The 20,493-nt window shown below is 43.4% G+C and overlaps 2 protein-coding genes across 6 annotated transcripts in view; one reads left to right on the top strand and one right to left on the bottom strand.

Moving 5' to 3' along the window:
- LOC125762873 (protein Shroom) overlaps positions 1–20,493 on the top strand; it is a 177,848-nt gene that overhangs the window by 155,439 nt on the left and 1,916 nt on the right. For 3 of the 4 annotated variants that reach the window (XM_049425448.1, XM_049425447.1, XM_049425446.1), the window contains 5 exons: positions 6,368–6,682; positions 14,122–15,872; positions 17,596–17,725; positions 17,853–17,982; positions 20,146–20,412. In XM_049425448.1, the coding sequence (XP_049281405.1) occupies positions 6,368–6,682; positions 14,122–15,872; positions 17,596–17,725; positions 17,853–17,982; positions 20,146–20,412 (2,593 nt within the window). The remainder of the gene's footprint in view (positions 1–6,367; positions 6,683–14,121; positions 15,873–17,595; positions 17,726–17,852; positions 17,983–20,145; positions 20,413–20,493) is intronic. The other variant, XM_049425449.1, reaches the window with a different exon arrangement.
- Positions 6,792–11,018, bottom strand: LOC125762876 (uncharacterized). Of its 2 annotated transcripts, none has more exons than XM_049425456.1 (2): positions 8,787–11,018; positions 6,792–8,330 (listed from the first exon to the last, which is right to left on the bottom strand). In XM_049425456.1, exons 1-2 carry the CDS (start codon positions 10,849–10,851, stop codon positions 6,937–6,939), a joined length of 3,459 nt encoding a protein of 1,152 aa, XP_049281413.1. In that variant the 5' UTR covers positions 10,852–11,018; the 3' UTR covers positions 6,792–6,936. The 2 variants fall into 2 exon arrangements, with proteins under 2 accessions (XP_049281413.1, XP_049281411.1); XM_049425454.1 differs by having other exon boundaries at positions 6,792–8,729; positions 8,787–11,017.

The raw sequence follows: 20,493 nt of genomic DNA, 5'->3' as shown, positions 1-20,493 counted from the left end.
CGGAAGGGTTTTCTGCTTACGTTACGCTGCCGGTTGTTCGGTTGCGAGTTATGTGAGAAAACGTTTTGTTTTGTTACATTTGTAGCTGGAATGGAATTCGCAGATGAGAACTGAAATGAAGTTATTACTTAAAATGCTACTAGGAACGACTAAGACTATTCGCTCGTGAACAGTTTGACAGTTAATACAAGCGCCATCTGCTGGAATACAATAATACTAAATTTTAGTATTATTGAGTAAAAGAATTTACTAATTTTCTACAAAGAACGTGCGTATTCCTTTTGTTTTTTTCATGTAAAAGAGTAACATATAATTCACGATGGCGTTGAGTCACCATAAAACCATCACAGGCAGCTGCATAACTTATATTGTCCATCGTTTTACAACCTTTTTAAGACGCAGAGTACAGGCTGAATGCATCGTGTATCAACACTCTGCGTATTGTGTTCACCTGCAGCAAAAATTTAAAATGCAAATCACATTTTGTCTCACCCAAAACAGTGGCATCGGATCGAACCACTTGTCCATAAGGATTTGTGGTGATGGCGTTGAACCAGAACCCTTACCCATATTATATGTTTTATTTTTAAACATTTTTTTTGTGTATGATTAGTTCCGGTAACTTTTTCAGCACACCAGACAATCGTGGCGCTTTGGTTGTGTTGTGTTGCGTGATGTTTTATTAAAAGTGAAGAGGCCTCATACAGAGACTGCCAGACGACGCGGCGTAAATAAGTAATTAATCAATGTGTGAAACAAGGGAAAGATGCGGACAAAGCAAACTCCACTCCGTTTTTTCATCTTCAACGCATGCAGCAAGCTGATTGACACGATGATGCTGGCCGTTGTTACAGTTTTGTTGGTGGCTGGAAGGGTGTTTTGTGTCTGTTTTTTTCCCCTTGTTCTGTCGCCGATTGCAGAAGATCGTGATGTGCTTCGAAGGGTGAATAATGCGTTTTAACGACACGCATTAAATTGACATCAGTTCACCCTGTGATGGTTCACTTTCCTTTTCCCGTGCAAAGGTTATTCGTTTCGAGTAGGATTGCACACAAGTCAACGATCCGATGTTCGCTCGCTAGCTGCAAAGATGACCTCGTAGTTCTTCATCAATTTTCTCTTGTAATGTAGCGATGAGGATGATACTACATTCACGAACCGTCCTGCTCTGGATATCGGAAAGCTCTCCGTAGACAGTTGTTTAATTATCTGCTCAGTCTTCAAGCATTTCGAACCCGATTGTATCCATGTCCACGGCTGAGACCTCCTGTGCGGAATCTAGCTTATGTTCTTTTTTGCACAAGTTCCAACGACACATCAATAATTATTAGCTTAATATTTCATCCCTTAGTCATGAGGAAGGCCCAACTTAGTGCAGCACACCTCACGACTCAAACGTCTAAAGCTGTTGTCTTTCATCCCTCTTCCAAAAAAGATACAGCCGCTGTCGCCTCAAAAGTTCCGAGAGGATCGTGCGGTGGATCGATCGCTTGCTGAAGTTTTCGGGTGCATGACTTGGTGATGATCCGATTTTAAATGATTTAAAAACGCCATTCTTTCGGTGCCCAAGAAATCTTGGTGGACTACTTTTACTTTAACGCTCAGACAGCGTGAGAAGGATCGGGGTTGTATGGGGAGGTTGAAGCATCGATGATGCTTTAGTGTTCGTGAGCATGCTCACGATCGGAATTAAGACATGGAATCCCTTTCGAGTGTTGGGTAATCCCAGTGGTACTGTGGGACGCTAAAAGAATTCTATGGGAGTTAAATCATAATTTAGCTTCAGTTTTTCTACATTAAAATCCTGAGATATAGAATTCTTGAGACCATCTCTTTGTTGTCATCAAGCGTCAAAAGGTGCGTTCCAGAATGTTAACTGCACACGCAACACAACAACTTACAGACCGAGATATTTTGCATAAAGTGGTCAAAGTAATAAAGACAACTATAAAATAAGCATTACTATTCATCACTATTATTCATGGTTGAGGCACGCCTTGACTATACGGACATGGTGCGATGATTTATCACCTTGAGGATCACTTTGAAATAACCTGAAGAATATAGGGTTTGAATGAGATTTGAATAAGCTGGGCAATAAATTGAATTATTTTTTTTATCATATGTTGTTAAGTTTAATTAGTTCCATTATATTACAACTTCACGAAAAACTTCTGTTCATTATTCGCCACAGGTTACATATCAATTCCAATGCTGCAACCTTCATGGTTGATCATCAAAAATCTATTATCTCAACCATGGCAACCGTATCAAGATGAACGCCATCCGAATTGTTTACTCGTGCTCCATAACACCGATGACATTTGAATTAGATTTACCTCAATAAGGAGTTACCTCCGTCGCACTTTACACCTTTCCAATCGCTCTCGGCCGTTCGGCCCAGAGCAGAGGTTAAATGGACCGTTCTTTGGGGCGGCCCATTTCATTCGACATTCGGCGTCACCTTTGGTGGGCTCGAACCGTTGAACTACTGCGCTCTCGCGAACGTGTAGCGCGTGATGAACCACGCCTTAATATTTCGCTCCAGCAATATGGATCAGCATGGAGCGCCCGGTCGCGTAAGGATGATGGTGGTGAATCGCGTTCGTAAAAGGTCAATCCAAGCGGCACAATATGCGACAGAGGGGGCTCCCTTTCGATGAGGTTGAGTGGGGAGACACTTAAGGAGATTAACACTAGGCTTTGTAGGCCGAGATATTCGAGTACTGTTTTGCGATAATGGAGCTGCTACTGGATTTGGACTTGAGCAGAAAAGTTAATTGAGGGTGCAGTATGGTTGTGATATTTGACAAGTTAACTGTACCAAGTACCTCCAATTGAGTGGCTCTTAGAGAGGTGGGTTTGAGCAAATCTGGCTAAATTCTTGATCTTCAAAGGGTTTGTACTTATAACCCGAACGTGTCCGTACTACCCGAAAAGGTATCGAATTTTACACCTTTTGGTCTGGTACAAGATTTTTTTGCACACCTTCACCTTTTTTTTCCTGGTGAGAAATCCACATCACAGTACCGTTTGAGCTTTGTTCAACCTAGCATTTAAGCTATACTGGTACCAGTATCATCATCTCCACGCATCAACACTAAACCATCCATTAGCCAAATGATCGTTTCTTAATTGAGTTTAGCGTGCCAAACTGCCTCAACAAAAAAAATCAACCATCGACTAATTGATTATTTTTTGCTCGTTTCATTCGCAGGTATGCTTTATATGCAGCATGTAAATGGTCTCACTACAGAAGCGCTATACCCATTCTGGCAGATTGTTTTCCAGCCCGGTAACGTACTCTTGCGTGTGTTGTTACACCGTAGCTCACCGCATAAGGCATTCTTACCTACGTGTTCTTAAATCTTAGCAGGTTCAACTTGCTACCGAGCGATTTTTCAATTCGTCTTACATCAATTTTCCTTCGTTTGGCACATTGGAAAGGGAGCCCGAAGCGATTGCGTGCGTGGGGTTCTTAGCGTGACCATAGTTTACCGTAGCAGAACTAAACTAACTCCACCGGGGAAGCAGCATAATCTCATTAACCGGTCACGATCGGTGTGGTGTGCCACCTTATGCATGCCTCTTTTTTTCTCTCTCTCTCTCTCTATCTCGTTACACCCTGGAGCCTGTCTAACATGGCGCAACAGTGTAGCAGCGTTATGCCTTCGGTTTATATCCTCCCACAAACACGCCAATAGTCCATTATACCTTTTGCTGGTGCATGCACTATCGTTGATCTAGGCACATGCGTATCTTAGAACTTCTCGATGCGATTCAAGAACAGATAGCCTGATCCGGTTTGGTGGCAATTGTTGGATGACGGTCGTGTGCATAGAAACCAAGCGACATTGACCAGCATGTGGCTTTCGGCAGGAGAGGTGTGATGATGTTAGAAGCACATTAGGTTGACGGGGAATAGAGTTAGAAGCGTAAGCTATGGGTTAAATGCGCTTAGATGTGATTTATCTAATCTTGGATTGTGCTTAATGGGTTTTTAGAAGGTAGCGATATCCACATCGTTTTGCACCTTCGCAGTAACCTAGTGTAAACAAATCTGTGTTTTAATTCATTTATCGTTTTAAACATCATGGGAAATGTCGTTTATCATATTTCCCCTCATCTATGGTATCTTCTATGGAATCTTTAAAGGTTTTTTTTAATCTAAAAGCACATGGTATATAACTTGCAAATTGTATTGATCAAGTTATGCTTCATCTTGTACTTCAAGAAATAGGACGCCGAACACGTACGCCTGAAAGTAAGCAAAGTATACTCGATTGCTCCAACTTCATACAACCTAAGTTACTCCTTTTTTCTAATTTATATCTCAAAAGCAAATGAGCTTATTTGTAGCAGCAATTTGTACAACATTTATTGCATCTCAAAGCGTGTGGTCAGTGCTTTACACCCTTGCAGCCTAAAACCCAAATACGAAGCTGTGTTCAAGGCAATATGCAACCAAAAAAAAACGCGCCCAATAGCACAAGAGGCGCCGAACCGAACCGATGGCATAATAGCCTCCGGCAGCGCACAGTTCGAAAGCTCCATCACTCTAGCCGTACAAATTAGCGAACGATTTGTAGCGATCGTTTACAACAGTAGGGTTTCCTCCATTACGTTTAGTCTGCGAATATCTTCAGGGAACTCCATCGCAACGATGACAGAATTTGTAGACCCATTCATGCGTTTTATTATCCAGCCCGAATGCAGCTAGGTTTGAACATTTTGACATCCCGTCTGAGATGGAGCTCACCCAAAACTTTGACGTACAGCTGTCACTTTGAGTGAACAGAGTGAGTGAGTGAATGAGTGAGTGAACGCATGTGTACGCGCACGCCCGTCTGTTATTTTGCTTATTGGCTACGGAAACTGACATTCGCCGTGATTGGTTCCGCTTAATCTGACAGGATCGTTATTTGCGACTCTTGCATCAAACCAGCTGGATCTGGATACTGTTGTGTGATAGATAGAAAACAAAAAAAAACGCGATGATGATACCGGCAATGGCGGCAGATTAGTTGTAAAGATAAGTGATTGTCCCGCTTGTATGGGGCCACGTTTACTACCGGTTCCACGGTGACACATTCACCAATTGGCAGATTTCACAAACATCGAAAGGCGCTAAATCTCACAGCCACACGTCAAAGGAGGGTTATCGGGATGGGGTGCTGGTGAGAAAAATTTTCCTCCCAGGGCAACTTTCTTTCCCCGGGTGGTGTGACAATCGGTTTTCGGTGGCCTTTTGGGCTTAACCTTAATGCAGCTGTTTCATGCGGGATTTCGTTACATTTTTACACGGTAACTGCGGAAGAGCATCAACCGTTCGGATCATCGACATTGAGATGTGTATAAACCTCTATTACTCCAAATCCATCTTTTATTGAATTTTCCCCATGCGCACGAGAGACGTTTACACACGTGCACTTCAGGGGAGTATCACAGATGCCGATAGAAAAAACAACAAACTCATAAGAAAAAAAGTTCCGTGATCGTGAAAACAAAACAAAAGCATCTAAATAATTGAGAAGGATAAACACACTACACTTGCGGCCACTGCTCAAACGCCGCCTGGAAGGTTGTTAACGAGGTCAGTTTGCTCTGTCGGTGTCGGCAATGGGCCTCCTCTCAACGCCACTAATGGGGGTGTTGTTGGTGCATTTGAAGCTACTAGACGCATTGCACACCATTATATATGGAGACTACTGGAGGCTAAGTTTTTGAAAATACAAACAATCAACAAAAAAAAAATAAAAACACTCAACCAATTCCCGGTAAAAGATGGCAAAACATGAAATGAAACTCCTAAGTATGGGAGGGCAGTTATTGATGTCCCATTGCTAAGCTAAGCATTGGAACTTGAGGTTGGATTTGTGTACATAAAGATATATCTCATTCCCCTTGAGGATGTCGGTGCAAGGTTGTATGAATGAAATCGAAAGTATAGGGAGCCACAATCCTCTCAACTTGTTGTTTCTTGCCTTCTAGACGACCTAGAAGGACGTTTGAAATGTACTTTAGCTGTAGATGATTTAGGCCAGTTTTGACTATCGAAACAATGGATGATTAAGCTTAGATATTTTCGCGTAAATATTTTCGATCGATGAATGGTTTTTCGATCTTAAAAAATCGATCATATGCAAATTCTTACTCAATGCAACACCAATGTAATGTACTAATCAATTGATTTTGTTTTGTTTCCTTATGATTGGTCTCTGTTCGCTGCTACTTTCACTATTCATTCAAATAATTCACATTCACCTTTCAACGCCCACTTTACACCCAACACTTATGTGAAAAAAATGATCACTCTTAACACCCCATTTCACCTGAACACGTTGCCCGCATGCACATGCATTTATAGCTGCACGAGCAAGGATTACTACATCTATCAAGTAACGACTCCTGAAACAGTGACACCGATCGCAAAGGACGAAGATGGCAAACGCACTGACAGGAGCATAAGCTCGGTGTATTCTCTCAACTGTCGTCATGGTGGAAGTGATACGATTAGCAGTGACGACGACGATGAAGACACTGATGGAACTGTGTCCACCTCAACCTGCTCCGTTATCTCCTCTTCCTCTTCCTCTGGTCATTCGACTTCGCGCAACTGGCTGGAAATGCTGAGTCCGCGAATTCCTAGCCCGTTCAGGATGAAACGCACAGTTGCGTTAACGTAAGTCCAAATCTGTCCAAACTGTGCGTGTGTTTTTGTACGTGTTTTGCATTGTGCAGTCTGCTTTGTTTGATTGTGGCTTCAGCAGCAATGGCATTGATGGGGAGTGTTGTTGTTTGCTTTTGCTTTGGTGGTTTTGTTCATTTTATTTTATTATACCATTGTCTTTTTACAGTTTTATTACATTCAATCATCTACATGCCTCAACATAAATTAAGTTATCTTTACACTACGCCAAATTTTACCGATTTAATTTAATTATTTTTAATGCTAGAGGCAAATATTTTGGCCAACGTTTCGAAAATACTTGAAATTTTATCGAATGCTTTCGATATCTCTGTTACTATTTGAGACCCTGTCACTGGGATTCTTTCCGTACTGGAAGACGTTGGCGGAATTGTCGTTGTCTCTGGAGCTAGTGAACTAAATGTCGTTCCTTCTGCAGTAACTTCAATCGTAGATAACGTTATCGGAACAGTTTCTGTCACTTCGGTCGTTGATTCCTCTGTTGTAGACTCAGTTACAGTAACTTCAGTTGTAGACTCTTCAGTTGTGGAATCCTCCGTTGTCGTCTCGGATGCTGTGATTTCAGTTGTGGATTCTTCTGTTGTGGACTCTTCCGTTGTAGTTTCGGAAGCTGTGACTTCAGTAGTAGACTCTTCTGTTGTGGACTCTTCCGTTGTCGTTTCGGAAGCTGTGACTTCAGTAGTTGATTCTTCCGTTGTCGTCTCGGAATCTGTGACTTCAGTAGTTGATTCTTCTGTTGTGGACTCTTCAGTTGTCGTCTCGGAAGCTGTGACTTCAGTAGTTGATTCTTCGGTTGTGGAATCTTCCGTTGTTGTCTCGGAAGCTGTGACTTCAGTAGTAGACTCTTCTGTTGTGGACTCTTCCGTTGTCGTTTCGGAAGCTGTGACTTCAGTAGTAGACTCTTCTGTTGTGGAATCTTCCGTTGTCGTCTCGGAAGCTGTTACTTCAGTAGTAGACTCTTCGGTTGTGGACTCTTCCGTTGTCGTCTCGGAAGCTGTGACTGCAGTAGTAGACTCTTCTGTTGTGGACTCTTCCGTTGTCGTCTCGGAAGCTGTGACTTCAGTTGTGGATTCTTCTGTTGTGGAATCTTCCGTTGTCGTCTCGGAAGCTGTGACTTCAGTTGTGGATTCTTCTGTTGTGGACTCTTCCGTTGTCGTTTCGGAAGCTGTGACTTCAGTAGCAGACTCTTCTGTTGTGGAATCTTCGGTTGTCGTCTCGGAAGCTGTTACTTCAGTTGTGGATTCTTCTGTTGTGGACTTTTCTGTTGTCGTTTCGGAAGCTGTGACTTCAGTAGTAGACTCTTCTGTTGTGGACTCTTCCGTTGTCGTCTCGGAAGCTGTGACTTCAGTAGTAGACTCTTCGGTTGTGGACTCTTCCGTTGTCGTCTCGGAAGCTGTGACTTCAGTAGTAGACTCTTCTGTTGTGGACCCTTCCGTTGTCGTCTCGGAAGCTGTTACTTCAGTTGTGGATTCTTCTGTTGTGGACTCTTCCGTTGTCGTCTCGGAAGCTGTGACTTCAGTAGTAGACTCTTCGGTTGTGGACTCTTCCGTTGTCGTCTCGGAAGCTGTGACTTCAGTAGTAGACTCTTCGGTTGTGGACTCTTCCGTTGTCGTCTCGGAAGCTGTTACTTCAGTTGTGGATTCTTCTGTTGTGGACTCTTCCGTTGTCGTCTCGGAAGCTGTTACTTCAGTTGTGGATTCTTCTGTTGTGGACTCTTCCGTTGTCGTCTCGGAAGCTGTTACTTCAGTAGTAGACTCTTCTGTTGTGGACTCTTCCGTTGTCGTCTCGGAAGCTGTGACTTCAGTAGTAGACTCTTCGGTTGTGGACTCTTCCGTTGTCGTTTCGGAAGCTGTGACTTCAGTTGTGGATTCTTCTGTTGTGGAATCTTCCGTTGTCGTCTCGGAAGCTGTTACTTCAGTTGTGGATTCTTCTGTTGTGGAATCTTCCGTTGTCGTCTCGGAAGCTGTGACTTCAGTAGTAGATTCTTCGGTTGTGGACTCTTCCGTTGTCGTCTCGGAAGCTGTTACTTCAGTAGTAGACTCTTCTGTTGTGGACTCTTCCGTTGTCGTCTCGGAACCTGTTACTTCAATTGTGGATTCTTCTGTTGTGGAATCTTCCGTTGTCGTCTCGGAAGCTGTTACTTCAGTTGTGGATTCTTCTGTTGTGGACTCTTCCGTTGTCGTCTCGGAAGCTGTTACTTCAGTTGTGGATTCTTCTGTTGTGGACTCTTCCGTTGTCGTTTCGGAAGCTGTTACTTCAGTAGTAGACTCTTCTGTTGTGGACTCTTCCGTTGTAGTCTCGGAAGCTGTGACTTCAGTAGTTGATTCTTCCGTTGTGGAATCTTCGGTTGTCGTCTCGGAAGCTGTTACTTCAGTTGTGGATTCTTCTGTTGTAGACTCTTCCGTTGTCGTCTCGGAAGCTGTTACTTCAGTTGTGGATTCTTCTGTTGTGGACTCTTCGGTTGTCGTCTCGGAAGCTATGACTTCAGTAGTAGACTCTTCGGTTGTGGAATCTTCCGTTGTCGTCTCGGAAGCTGTGACTTCAGTAGTTGATTCTTCGGTTGTGGAATCTTCGGTTGTCGTCTCGGAAGCTGTGACTTCAGTTGTGGATTCTTCTGTTGTGGAATCTTCCGTTGTCGTTTCGGAAGCTGTGACTTCAGTAGTTGATTCTTCTGTTGTGGAATCTTCGGTTGTCGTCTCGGAAGCTGTGACTTCAGTTGTGGATTCTTCTGTTGTGGACTCTTCCGTTGTCGTTTCGGAAGCTGTTACTTCAGTTGTGGATTCTTCTGTTGTGGACTCTTCCGTTGTCGTCTCGGAAGCTGTGACTTCAGTAGTAGACTCTTCGGTTGTGGACTCTTCCGTTGTCGTCTCGGAAGCTGTTACTTCAGTAGTGGATTCTTCTGTTGTGGAATCTTCCGTTGTCGTTTCGGAAGCTGTGACTTCAGTAGTAGACTCTTCGGTTGTGGACTCTTCCGTTGTCGTCTCGGAAGCTGTGACTTCAGTTGTGGATTCTTCTGTTACTTCAGTTGTGGATTCTTCTGTTGTGGACTCTTCCGTTGTCGTCTCGGAAGCTGTGACTTCAGTAGTAGACTCTTCGGTTGTGGACTCTTCCGTTGTCGTCTCGGAAGCTGTGACTTCAGTAGTAGACTCTTCGGTTGTGGGCTCTTCCGTTGTCGTCTCGGAAGCTGTGACTTCAGTAGCAGACTCTTCGGTTGTGGAATCTTCCGTTGTCGTTTCGGAAGCTGTTACTTCAGTTGTGGATTCTTCTGTTGTGGAATCTTCGGTTGTCGTCTCGGAAGCTGTTACTTCAGTTGTGGATTCTTCTGTTGTGGAATCTTCCGTTGTCGTCGCGGAAGCTGTGACTTCAGTGGTGGATTCTTCTGTTGTGGACTCTTCTGTTGTCTTTTCGGAAGCTGTTACTTCAGTAGTTGATTCTTCTGTTGTGGAATCTTCCGTTGTCGTCTCGGAAGCTGTGACTTCAGTAGTTGATTCTTCGGTTGTGGAATCTTCCGTTGTCGTCTCGGAAGCTGTTACTTCAGTAGTTGATTCTTCCGTTGTCGTTTCGGAAGCTGTGACTTCAGTGGTAGACTCCTTCGTAGTTTCTGTATTTACTTCCGTTGTCGTGGATTCATAATTGATTGTTGTTGTTGCCGGATCTTCGCCAGGACAGTATACATTTTCCTTAAAATCGCACTCACACAGCTCCTTATTAAATCGCAAATTATTCGGACACGATACGGTCAACAACAGTCCAAGCACGCACAGGTTATATTTGGTACAAGCAGCATGTTCTACTAAAACAAGCTTACGTGGATCGAAAACTTGCGGACAAACCGTAGCACAAGTGGTCACCGTATCTATAGCGGTGTTTCTTCGCGATCGTTCTATAACACCATTGGAAGATTGTTGTCGGACACACGTCTTCGCACTATCAGTCCACACTGCACCATCTGGACAATGTGCTTCGATTTTTATCCTTCCGACACAGGTCACATAACCCGTTGAGCTGTGCGGCATTGCGTACAGTGAAGACAACTGTCTGGAACTATCCCCAACATACTTAGGGCAAGTAAAAGTGGCATGTGCATTCAAATAGAATGCAATGCTTAACACTAGCACCAGGAATGATCGTTGAGTATTCATTTTTGTCGGAATTTTGTTTTATTTTCTTTTCACTTCACAACACTGTTTGAATAATTATTGCCAAAATACACTTTTTATCACTTATCCCTTGGTGTATTTTCCCGATTGTATGATTTGTACTCTTCAAAGAACGTTCCCGGTCTGGTTGAATTTGCCCGATGTGGCGCGGTTTGGCTTCCTTTTATATAGGACTGAGTTTGTTAAAAATATATCAACAAACGCATACCAAAATGATATTTCAAGTGGAAACTAGATAATATTTTGATACACAATAGTGCTTTATCATCACATTTACTCTCGTTTGTCCATGGAGTGCCGCGTGAGACGTGAGTGAACAAATATGCCATCCCAAATATCGTCAGCAGGCCAACCACTTCACAAAGCTGAGCTTTGGCATACCGAACTCGGCCTCTGCGTGGTGTGTGAAACGATGAAAGAACATTCAATTGGAAAGTAAAACGCAATGCAACGTGATCATTGATAAGTTGTGTGTTACACATACCTTCCCTGTACGACAACATGCCGTACAGCATTAGTGGTAATGAAGTATCCTACTTTTAGTACATTGTTTCAATCGTGACACTGAAACAGATCGAGGTAAATGAATGTTGTAAATGTATCTCCCTTCCAAATGTTGATTTATTTCGTGCGTATTAACCCGAACCAATTCGTGACCATGTATGATCAGACCGTGGCAGTGTGTGCCGTCTGATAGCTGCTTCCTCTGCATTCCCACCAGGCGTTGGGAAATATTAAGGTCACACTGCGCCAGTCGGGATTAGCGTCGGAGGGGACAGTAGGTTGACTTTTTTTAGCGCTTCAGGAAAGCATTTCTCTCCCATGCATCGGTTCAGTGTCGGTAGTAAATGTGTCACTACAATTGCGTCCATTTTACTGTCTTCCAAACGCGTCAGTCTTGCTTCCTGACACTAATCAACCATTCGAACCTTCTGCGAGTTTGTTCGTTTCATTGAAGGAAAAAAAATCGTAAAAACGTGCTGAAAAAAAATCCACACCCGCTGCAGGGAGAGAAAAATATACCATTCCGGGAAGACATTGAATAAATGGCCCAACACAAAGCGACGCCATCAACACCGGCAGCTGATCGGTGTTTATGCTTCATCACATACGTATAGACAGTTTCAGTTCACACCATATCATACGTTTTTCTTCTCGAGGCCGCCTTTCGGATGATCACTTTCTCATCATTTCACACTGTGTTTTAAATTAAGCATAGTTTTTTTTCTTTTTCTGCCGCACATAGACCTTTGCTACCTGTTGGATGTAAAGGTATCTTAAATAGGTGTTTCAAATAGTTTTTTAATCATACATTTTGAAAACAAATCGTTCTAATTCAACTCCATTGTTGAACGATTATTCATTCAAAGAAAGTTCGTAAGTCATTCAGATAAAATGACAAGTTTGTTTACATGCAATCTGTGTTTCCCCTGATCACTGATAAAAATACTATCAGTTCGATAAACTTGTTCGATCATAACTGGTATACTCATCACAGTCGTCTGTTTAAAGAACGATTTGTCATCGTCACACTTCTTCTATCATCTTCTACCGCAAATTGTACTCAAGAGGGTTTTCCTTCTTTACTTTAAATTCTTTACTTTGGGTTTTAATGAGAGTATTTCGTAGCAAATGTAAAGTCCTCTCGTGTTCACTCTAACACGCATTACACAGTGCCTCTTCAGACAACCATCCTGAATACTTTAACGTATATGTTTAGCATGAATAATGTTTTTTCTCTGTTCATTCATAACGTACAAAATTATTAGTAAATTTTATGTGAAAAGAGAACATTGTAACATTGAAGTCTAGCTTTATTGGGAATCGCTATATAAATCGAAATGTTTCTATATAAATATTGAAGAAGGCTTAGTTAAATATTGATTTAAATCACTTTAAAATAATCTAACAAATCAATATTATCAAAGTTTTTTTAAATCATTTTAAAAACACGTGGTAGTCAAATTCAAAATACACGTTATAGACGCTGCTGCCATCTGTATCATATAGTTGAAAATGCTATAGCGCCATCTGTTAGTCGCTATGCTCAACATTGCATTTTGAAAACTGAGATTACCCCTGAAAGTATGCAATTGGTGAAACAGCTTCGTTAACTTCTGCTTTTTTGCTGATTGATGCTAAAATTGTTGATCAACTCTCCCTTTCTTTTGCAAATACATTTGAAAAGTGTATGCCATAACTTAAATTACTATTTTAGTAAATAGATTTAAATACTACAGCAAGGAGTAACCTAACTGAATACACGAAATGTAAAGTTCTCTTGTCAGTGCGGAATGTTTGATGCTTCGTTCCATGTTTTAATTATTATTTTACCAAACCGTTTTGTTGATAGTTAATAGACGTGTTCAACATCACTTCCGTTCTCCAAGGCAAGAACTGTTTCACAACAGAATTCGTGCATCTGTTCCTCAATCACAAACCTACAACTCAATTAATTGTAGTAATCAACTGGAAAAAGGGTGAAAAAAATCGTCGGTGCGTCTCGGTTTAGCGTTGTACCGTCAATAATTTAATTCCATTCAGCTCATTAAGATGCGTACCGCACCCCTGCTTCCTACGCACTATCCACCCTTGGCAGGAACCACCAATTCGAACCACAACGAATCCCGTTAATCTCTTTCTGTTCGGTTTCTTTCGCGTTAACCATCTGTACCATTAAAATTATACACATTTCATTGTACTCACGGGTAACGCTCGCGATCAGCCCTTTTGGGAGAGCTTTTCGAAGCTGGAAGTTGAAAAATGAGAAGAAAAACTGCCAATAAATATGTTTTTTTTTTTGTTGGGTCCGCTGGCTGCTGATGATGATGTAGAAAAGGCGAACATGCGAAAACGGTTAATTGTCGGAAGTTGGGAAGGAAATCGTGGTACGAAATGTTTTCGGAAGCTTTAAAGAAAAAAAAAATACGTGCAAGGTTGTAGTGTTTTGGAAAGCAAAGAGGAAACCAACCTCGTATGAAGAAAGGGATTGCTAAGGTTGTGTGTGTGTCTGTGTGTTAGTTCGATGGGTCGGTTACCGGGTCGGATCCGGTTTGAATTTCTCCCAAAAACGATAGCCATCCGTGTTCTTGTTTCTCTTCATTCACATTTGTGCCTTGTACAGTTTTGGAGCAGCCGACTTGAAAACGGGCAGATCGTGCTTTAGATGTACTGTTGCTTAAATCTGTTTAATAATTGTGATTTTGTTCATGTTTTTCTTATCGTCTTTCCATCTCATTCTCTCTTTCGCAGGAGCAACTCGAAAGCTTCCTACCTACCGAGACAGCCACGTGACAAGCTGCACTCTGACCCCGATCATGGTAGCTACAAGCTAACACTGACCTCCAATGAGGACTGCATCAATCACAACAGTAACACTGGAGCCACTACCACAACGTCCAACACGGGCGGAGCGAGTGGCGGACATGATGGGTTCCCGGAGGAGATCATCTCCACATCGCCCAAATGCAATCTACCGGATGTGCTTCCACCCGGCGTAAAATATTCCCTTTACTCCACCAACAACAACAACAACAACAACAATGTGAACAACAACAATAGCATCAACAATCATCATAATGGCGTCGGTATGATCAAGCCGAAGCACGGTGGTCCCCACTCTGCACCGATCATTTCGACGGCCAATAGTCTGAAGTCACTGTTTAACTTCAGCACGAACTCATCGTCCGACACGAAGGACCGTGAAGGACCGACCATCCCGAGCACTCCGCCGGCCCTGATGTTCAATGGCAATGGCAATGCGAGTCCTCCGCTAGCGCAAATTCAAGCCACCTCACCGAAGTACACCTCCCAGTCGTCGTTCGATCTGAAGAAGACACAAATTCTGGACACCGGAGATGCACACTGCAATGGGTACCATCTACACAACGGCACCAGTGGCGGTAATGCCGTTCTTGGTTTGCCGACTCCCACCACAAACATGAGCGCCACCGCCACGCTGACCTCGATCGCTTCCATCAACCATACCGTGGTGGAGGAGACGGAACCGAACGATGCATCGACTGCCCATACCACACCCGACGATAGTGTACCGCCGCCGCTTCCTTCCACGCCCTCGCCGGCACTCAGCAACGGTCCATCCAGCTGTCTGGTGTGGCCACCGGCACAAACTGTAAATAATTGCAATGAAAATTCCGAAATGCTGACCAATTTCGAGCAACAGCACCAACACCAGCACGAAAGCACGAGTACCGTTGGTTCCGCGTGTGCCAGCTCCGAACGGTCCGTGACGGAGGCTACCATCGACAGTGAAGTTTCGCCCGCCAGCACGTCCGCACGCGACGATGCGTTGTCGTCGAACGACGCAACAACAACAACAACAAACGCAACGGAACCAACAGTCCCAATCGAAGTTGTCGTGGCCAAAGAGCAGGAAGGAGAAAGTTGCCCTAGCGGGTCCGATGCGTTTGTGAACGGTGGTGGTAGTGATCATCAATCTGTGAGCAATTCGACCGCATCCAGCCCATCCAGTGGTTCGCCGGTACTGGGTCTAGAACGCGTCACGAAAGAGATCAACCTAACACCAGCAGTTGATGAAGAAGTGAGTGAGCTTTCCGCAAGCACAACGCCACCACTGCAGCGAACGGAAATAGTACTGCGCGTTCAAGCACCAACGTCTGAGGCGGCCTCACAGACAGATAGTGACGATACTGGATCGATTCTTAGCCGTGGTGTCGCCGAGCTAACGATCGATTGTGGTCTAAAGCGGAACTCAGAAGTGACTCACGTTAGCTCCAGTCAGCACTCATCCAACGGAACAGTCACGTCGGTTGCAACATCCACCACATCCAGTCCAACTGCGTCACCCCCGGGAACGCCACCGAGTGGTAAAGAAACGTCCCAGAAGTTCTTTGCACCTGCGTCATCCTCTCCACCACCGGCGACACCGCGTAAGCTCCATCCGGAGGAGATCGATTGTGATAAGCTGTCGCACGATCTTGTCAGTCAACTGTCACCATCGGATAAGCTCCACACCATACTGGGTAAGTTAGTGTGCAGGGTGAATAGTGCGGACGTGTGTGAGTTATACTCGTAGACACTCAAGGACTCTTATGAAGTGATGATATTTGTGTGATGATCCAGATGTTAACTACTACTAGCATTCGGATTGAAAAGGTATCAAATCAAATAGTCAATTGGACCATTTCTCAACCAATAGTTTGGACATGTGTAAGCTGGACTCTGGACAATAAAGGACACTTATGAAGTGACGATGTGTGTGTGAAGTGAAACAAGTCTGAAGTAGAATACTTTTGTGCTTTTTGAGTTATTCTAAGTAGTGGTACAACAGTCGATCCAAATAGGAAATTGGACCATTTCTCATGCAATAGTTTCCCTTCCCAAACGACTTAATAATTACAAGCTGTTGCTGGTGCGTTACACGGATATTTATGGACCCAGACCGCCTCTCAAACTTGGTGCTATAAAACTGTCTCACCGTCCCAAGACACAGTGGTGCGAAAGTGGAACAAATGGGAAAAATTGTAGCTTGACCAAAAAACGCTTCTAAGACGAATCTTCAAAGATCCAAATGGGCAATTAAAGATTCCATCCAATTTTCCACCATCTCCCATCATTGGGTCGGGAAGATCAAGATGGAGATACCCGGTGAATTAGATTTTGATCCCCAAAAAGGGAAAAAAAAACATGAAGCTCATAACAACGCACTAACTTGCTTGATGGAAACAATGTGTTTTTCCCCTTTGGGTGAGGGTTTTTCCCACCCCTTCCATGGGGTGTCTTGTATATGTGTGTTTTTTTTTTATTTTTGTGTGGTGTACCAACCACACTATTATGATCGTCCGATCGCTAAACAAGCATTAAACGAGATTGCGATAAAATCGAAAGTTTGTTTTGAAAGATGGCTTTAATAAGGAGTAATAACTCTTTGCTACGGAAAGTTGGACGAACGAAAAACAAAAAAACCCTTTTCAGCAAGAAAAAAATGTAAACAGTACGTGGAGAAGGAAAGGAAAATGAGGAAATGAACAAATGGCAGAGAAAGTAGGTGCAATTGATTGTATTTTATTTTGTTTTGTTTTTAAGCAGAAGGACAGAGTTATTTACGAAAATGAACAAGAAATTCGGATACTTCTTTTTCTTCTATTTATGTCCGGACTCCCGTTTTACAAAGAAAAAATCTATTCATGATCACTCTAAAAGCTTCTAATCTGTTAGATAAACTAAGCAACTCTTCTCACTATGGTTCACCGGTGAGTGATCTTAAGTAATGAGCAAATTTTATCACCTCGCACAGCTTCCCACTAGCAATGAAATCTCCAAAGCAAGTTTGCAATAAAGGTGAACCAGTTCTACTGTGTGTGTTTTTTTACGAAATCCAAACAACGCAATGTGAGGCACTCGATGCTCAGGCTATTGTTCCACGATTGGATAAAGATCGTGCAAACACAAGACACCCATAATGCACTTCTCCCAAAACCAAAAAACAAAAAGGGAACGTGGTGAGAAAGTGTTTTGTTTGGCATTGGGTGTTGTATTATGCAAAGTGGTGGTATGTTTGAGCTGGAAGTTACGTGGGAGCAATGGATCAATGGACCATGGGATAGACAGTTGGTACTGAGGGAATTTTGAACGCTATTCTTCCAAACCCCACTTCCGACTTGACGGCCAACAAGATTACTTAGCCACGTCACAAAATAACTCATATTAACCTCGTTTAATCACATTCCTTCACCCTTATAACAGCGCCGAAAACATTCAAATCTACGTCGGACTACGTGTCCGACCTGTTCAACATCCAGATCGCTCCCCGGCCCCTCAAGAAGGATGCATCGACCGCAACACCAACGGAGACGTGTGGCGGAACACCGAAAAGGTAAGCATCCCGGTTCTAATGATCTCGTGGCTTAGTACACGTCCAGTGTGTGTTGTGTTTCTGGCATCTTAATTAAGCATTTCCGGTTTTGTTCTTTCCTTTCTGTTTCAATTTTCCATCTAACCAGCCCGCTCGGTATTCTGACGTCCAGTTCGACCTACTTTCAAATCTCCGAACCGAAGGCGAAGCTGATGACGCGCTACAGCCGCGAAATGACCCTGATCAATGGTGATTGCTGTGATCTGACCAAGAAGAAGGTAAGTGTGCGCTGTTGGGTGGTGGTGGAAGCAGCAAGAATCCGCGTGCGATGTTACTTACAGAAGATAGAAGACATCGGGCGTCCTTGCGCGAGATGAAACCATTTCGGTAGAAATGGAAAGTAGTTGTACAATTATCGTGCTTTACTGGAAAGTAATTGCATTTTGAAGTACATTGGGGTGGTCGTCACACTCGGTTAGGGTTGTGTGTTTTTTATGTGCTCTCTTTCTTTATCCGGTCACTTCCAAGACCGCTGTCTAATCCGAGGACAGCTGTAATTGTAGCATTCCGTTCCAACGCTGAAGCTTATTGTCTTTAATGGTGTCCATCGCAATACAGCTTTAAATCACAAGATAGTAAGCGAAAGTTGATGCTCTCACGCTGCCCAATCGGCAGCAAATGCGTAACATCGGTGCAGATGGAGCAAAGTTTGGTGCACTAAAAATACGCCCATTCGCTGATAGATATGACACGCTGGAACCGGTTAAAATTGTTAGACACCAGCCCCTTCCTGGTAACAAATGAAAGCAAAATCTCACAGCAAAGCGAAGACTGCGTGTGGCATATGGGTCACGTGTGGAGTGTGCTGAGAGCATGAATTCCGGCACAAGATACGTGAATGAAGCTTCCTTCCACACAGCCAACCTACGTACACGCGCTGTCATCATCAACAGCCCCGCACATTGGTACGGTGCAGCGATAGGACCGCATTCACTGCTTGCGTTCAGTACCCTTCCGAACGAGTTGAAGGTGAGTGGTTGTGCTGTGCTGCTCGCCGTGGATACGTGCTTTTGGTGTGAAGATCAACAAACCGTCCACCACTAGATCATGCCCGTGATCATCCGTTATCGATGTCATCGAAACCGAGCGCCAAACGTCGATCTTACTCGATTACAGCATCACAGCGACAACAGTTGGTAAAAAATCTGAAGATCTCCCCGATCGATTTAAGAAGCAGTTGGCAAGTGTAGTTGTGTTTCTTGCAGAAAAGTGTTGTACAAATACTAAACAGGCGCAGCCGTCAAAACAATGTTAAACAAACGCCAGCAACCTACTGGTTGTGTTCTTTCTCTACAATTTTGTTTGGAAGAGACACAGGAAACGCGGCGGCTTTTTTCGTGTAGGATGTTGTCACCTTTGCGAGGTGTTTGTGAAACATTGCGTCTGATCTTTGTGTGTGCTTAAGTTACCGAGCGGCTAGAAGAGTACATTTGTTTGGTGTGTGATGTAATGTTTGATAAATAATAGACCATACTCTTGAAGTGTTTACCCGTTTGAACCTTGAATCGGTGATCAGTGAAGGAATAGTTCAAGGAAATTAACTTCAATTTTTTTGTTTAAAAATGGAGTATTTTCGATAGAGAATTAGGTGACGTTAGCCAGTGTGTGTCCAACATTAAATCTAACTTCTTCGGAGATTTATTCTTCAGGGTTGTTTATAAGAAATAAGGAGTTCATCCTCCAATGCAATATCTTTCATCCTAACAACTTCCTTTCAGTATTTAATGAACAATCCTCTGTTGGCGACCGGAATCACGTCCTGCAAAATAATGAGATACAGCTGATAGCTGTAGTGACTTCCAGATATAAATGATCATCTGCTCTGCTTGAGTCTATTGAAGCTCTATATAGTTTCAGTTTGCATTGAGAAGAAGGTTCTTCAGGTTGTAATCTGATCTACTGATCACATGATCTTCATAAATCAACCAGAGTTCTTGAAGTGATATGAAGAAGCAGAAAGATATTTTCCGCAATTCGGCTGTGAGCAATTCAAATTCTTCGGTAAACAAAGTTTACCGAAAGCGATAATGGATGTAGTCTCTATTAAGCAGAAGATACAGAATGAATATTGCAAGTGTTATATGGCTTATATAAATCGTTCGTCTATTATTAGACCAAAACGTGTTCCGATATTATCTTACATAACCTTTATGCTTATATTTCGGCTTCATTCCCCTTTGGAACGGTTAATTTACATCGTCTCGCCCGAATTCGATACACTTCCACACAGGTTGATTTTCCAAAAACTCCCCAATCGACCAATCTGCACGTTTTCCAATTCCAACACGGGGTGTTAATAAGCGAAAACCGTGACGCATGTTAGATCACCTGAAAGAGAGTAATACATTGATCACGCCCGTATCGCCCATATTCGTTCACAGGAGGAACTTGTCCAACGTCTTGGCAAGAAGCTACTAGTCCTAACAAACGAGCAAACCAACATCGCGGAGGAGAGCAATGCGAACGATCTGCTCGGTAACGATGTTGCGCTAAAGGTGGCCCAGAAGGTACGCCCAGCTGACGCCTCCAAGTTCCGCTCGTACGTCGATGACGTTGGGTACATTACGATGCTGCTTCTCTCCCTGTCCGGTCGGCTTGCCCGCACCGAGAACGCTCTGCACATGATCGATGCTAACCATCCGGATAAGGTACGACGTCGCTTTGGATTTGGAGTTTTATTTCAACTGTCACCAATACTAACTTTCTTTCTACCTCCTGCTTTTGCGCGT

The sequence above is a fragment of the Anopheles funestus genome, chromosome 2RL (genome assembly GCF_943734845.2).
Source record: "Anopheles funestus chromosome 2RL, idAnoFuneDA-416_04, whole genome shotgun sequence".
Taxonomy (NCBI): Eukaryota; Metazoa; Arthropoda; class Insecta; order Diptera; family Culicidae; genus Anopheles; species Anopheles funestus.
The sequence above is the reverse complement of the archived record's forward strand: the minus strand, read 5'-3'. Positions and strand labels throughout refer to the sequence as shown.

Coding starts and splice junctions, on each gene's coding strand:
- LOC125762876 (XM_049425454.1), bottom strand. CDS start 10,851: ATGAATACTCAACGATCATTCCTGGTGCTAGTGTTAAGCATTGCATTC. Junction 8,730..8,786: donor ATCCACAATTGAAGTAACAG/GTTCCGAGACGA, acceptor CTGAAGTAACAG/CTTCCGAGACGACAACGGAA.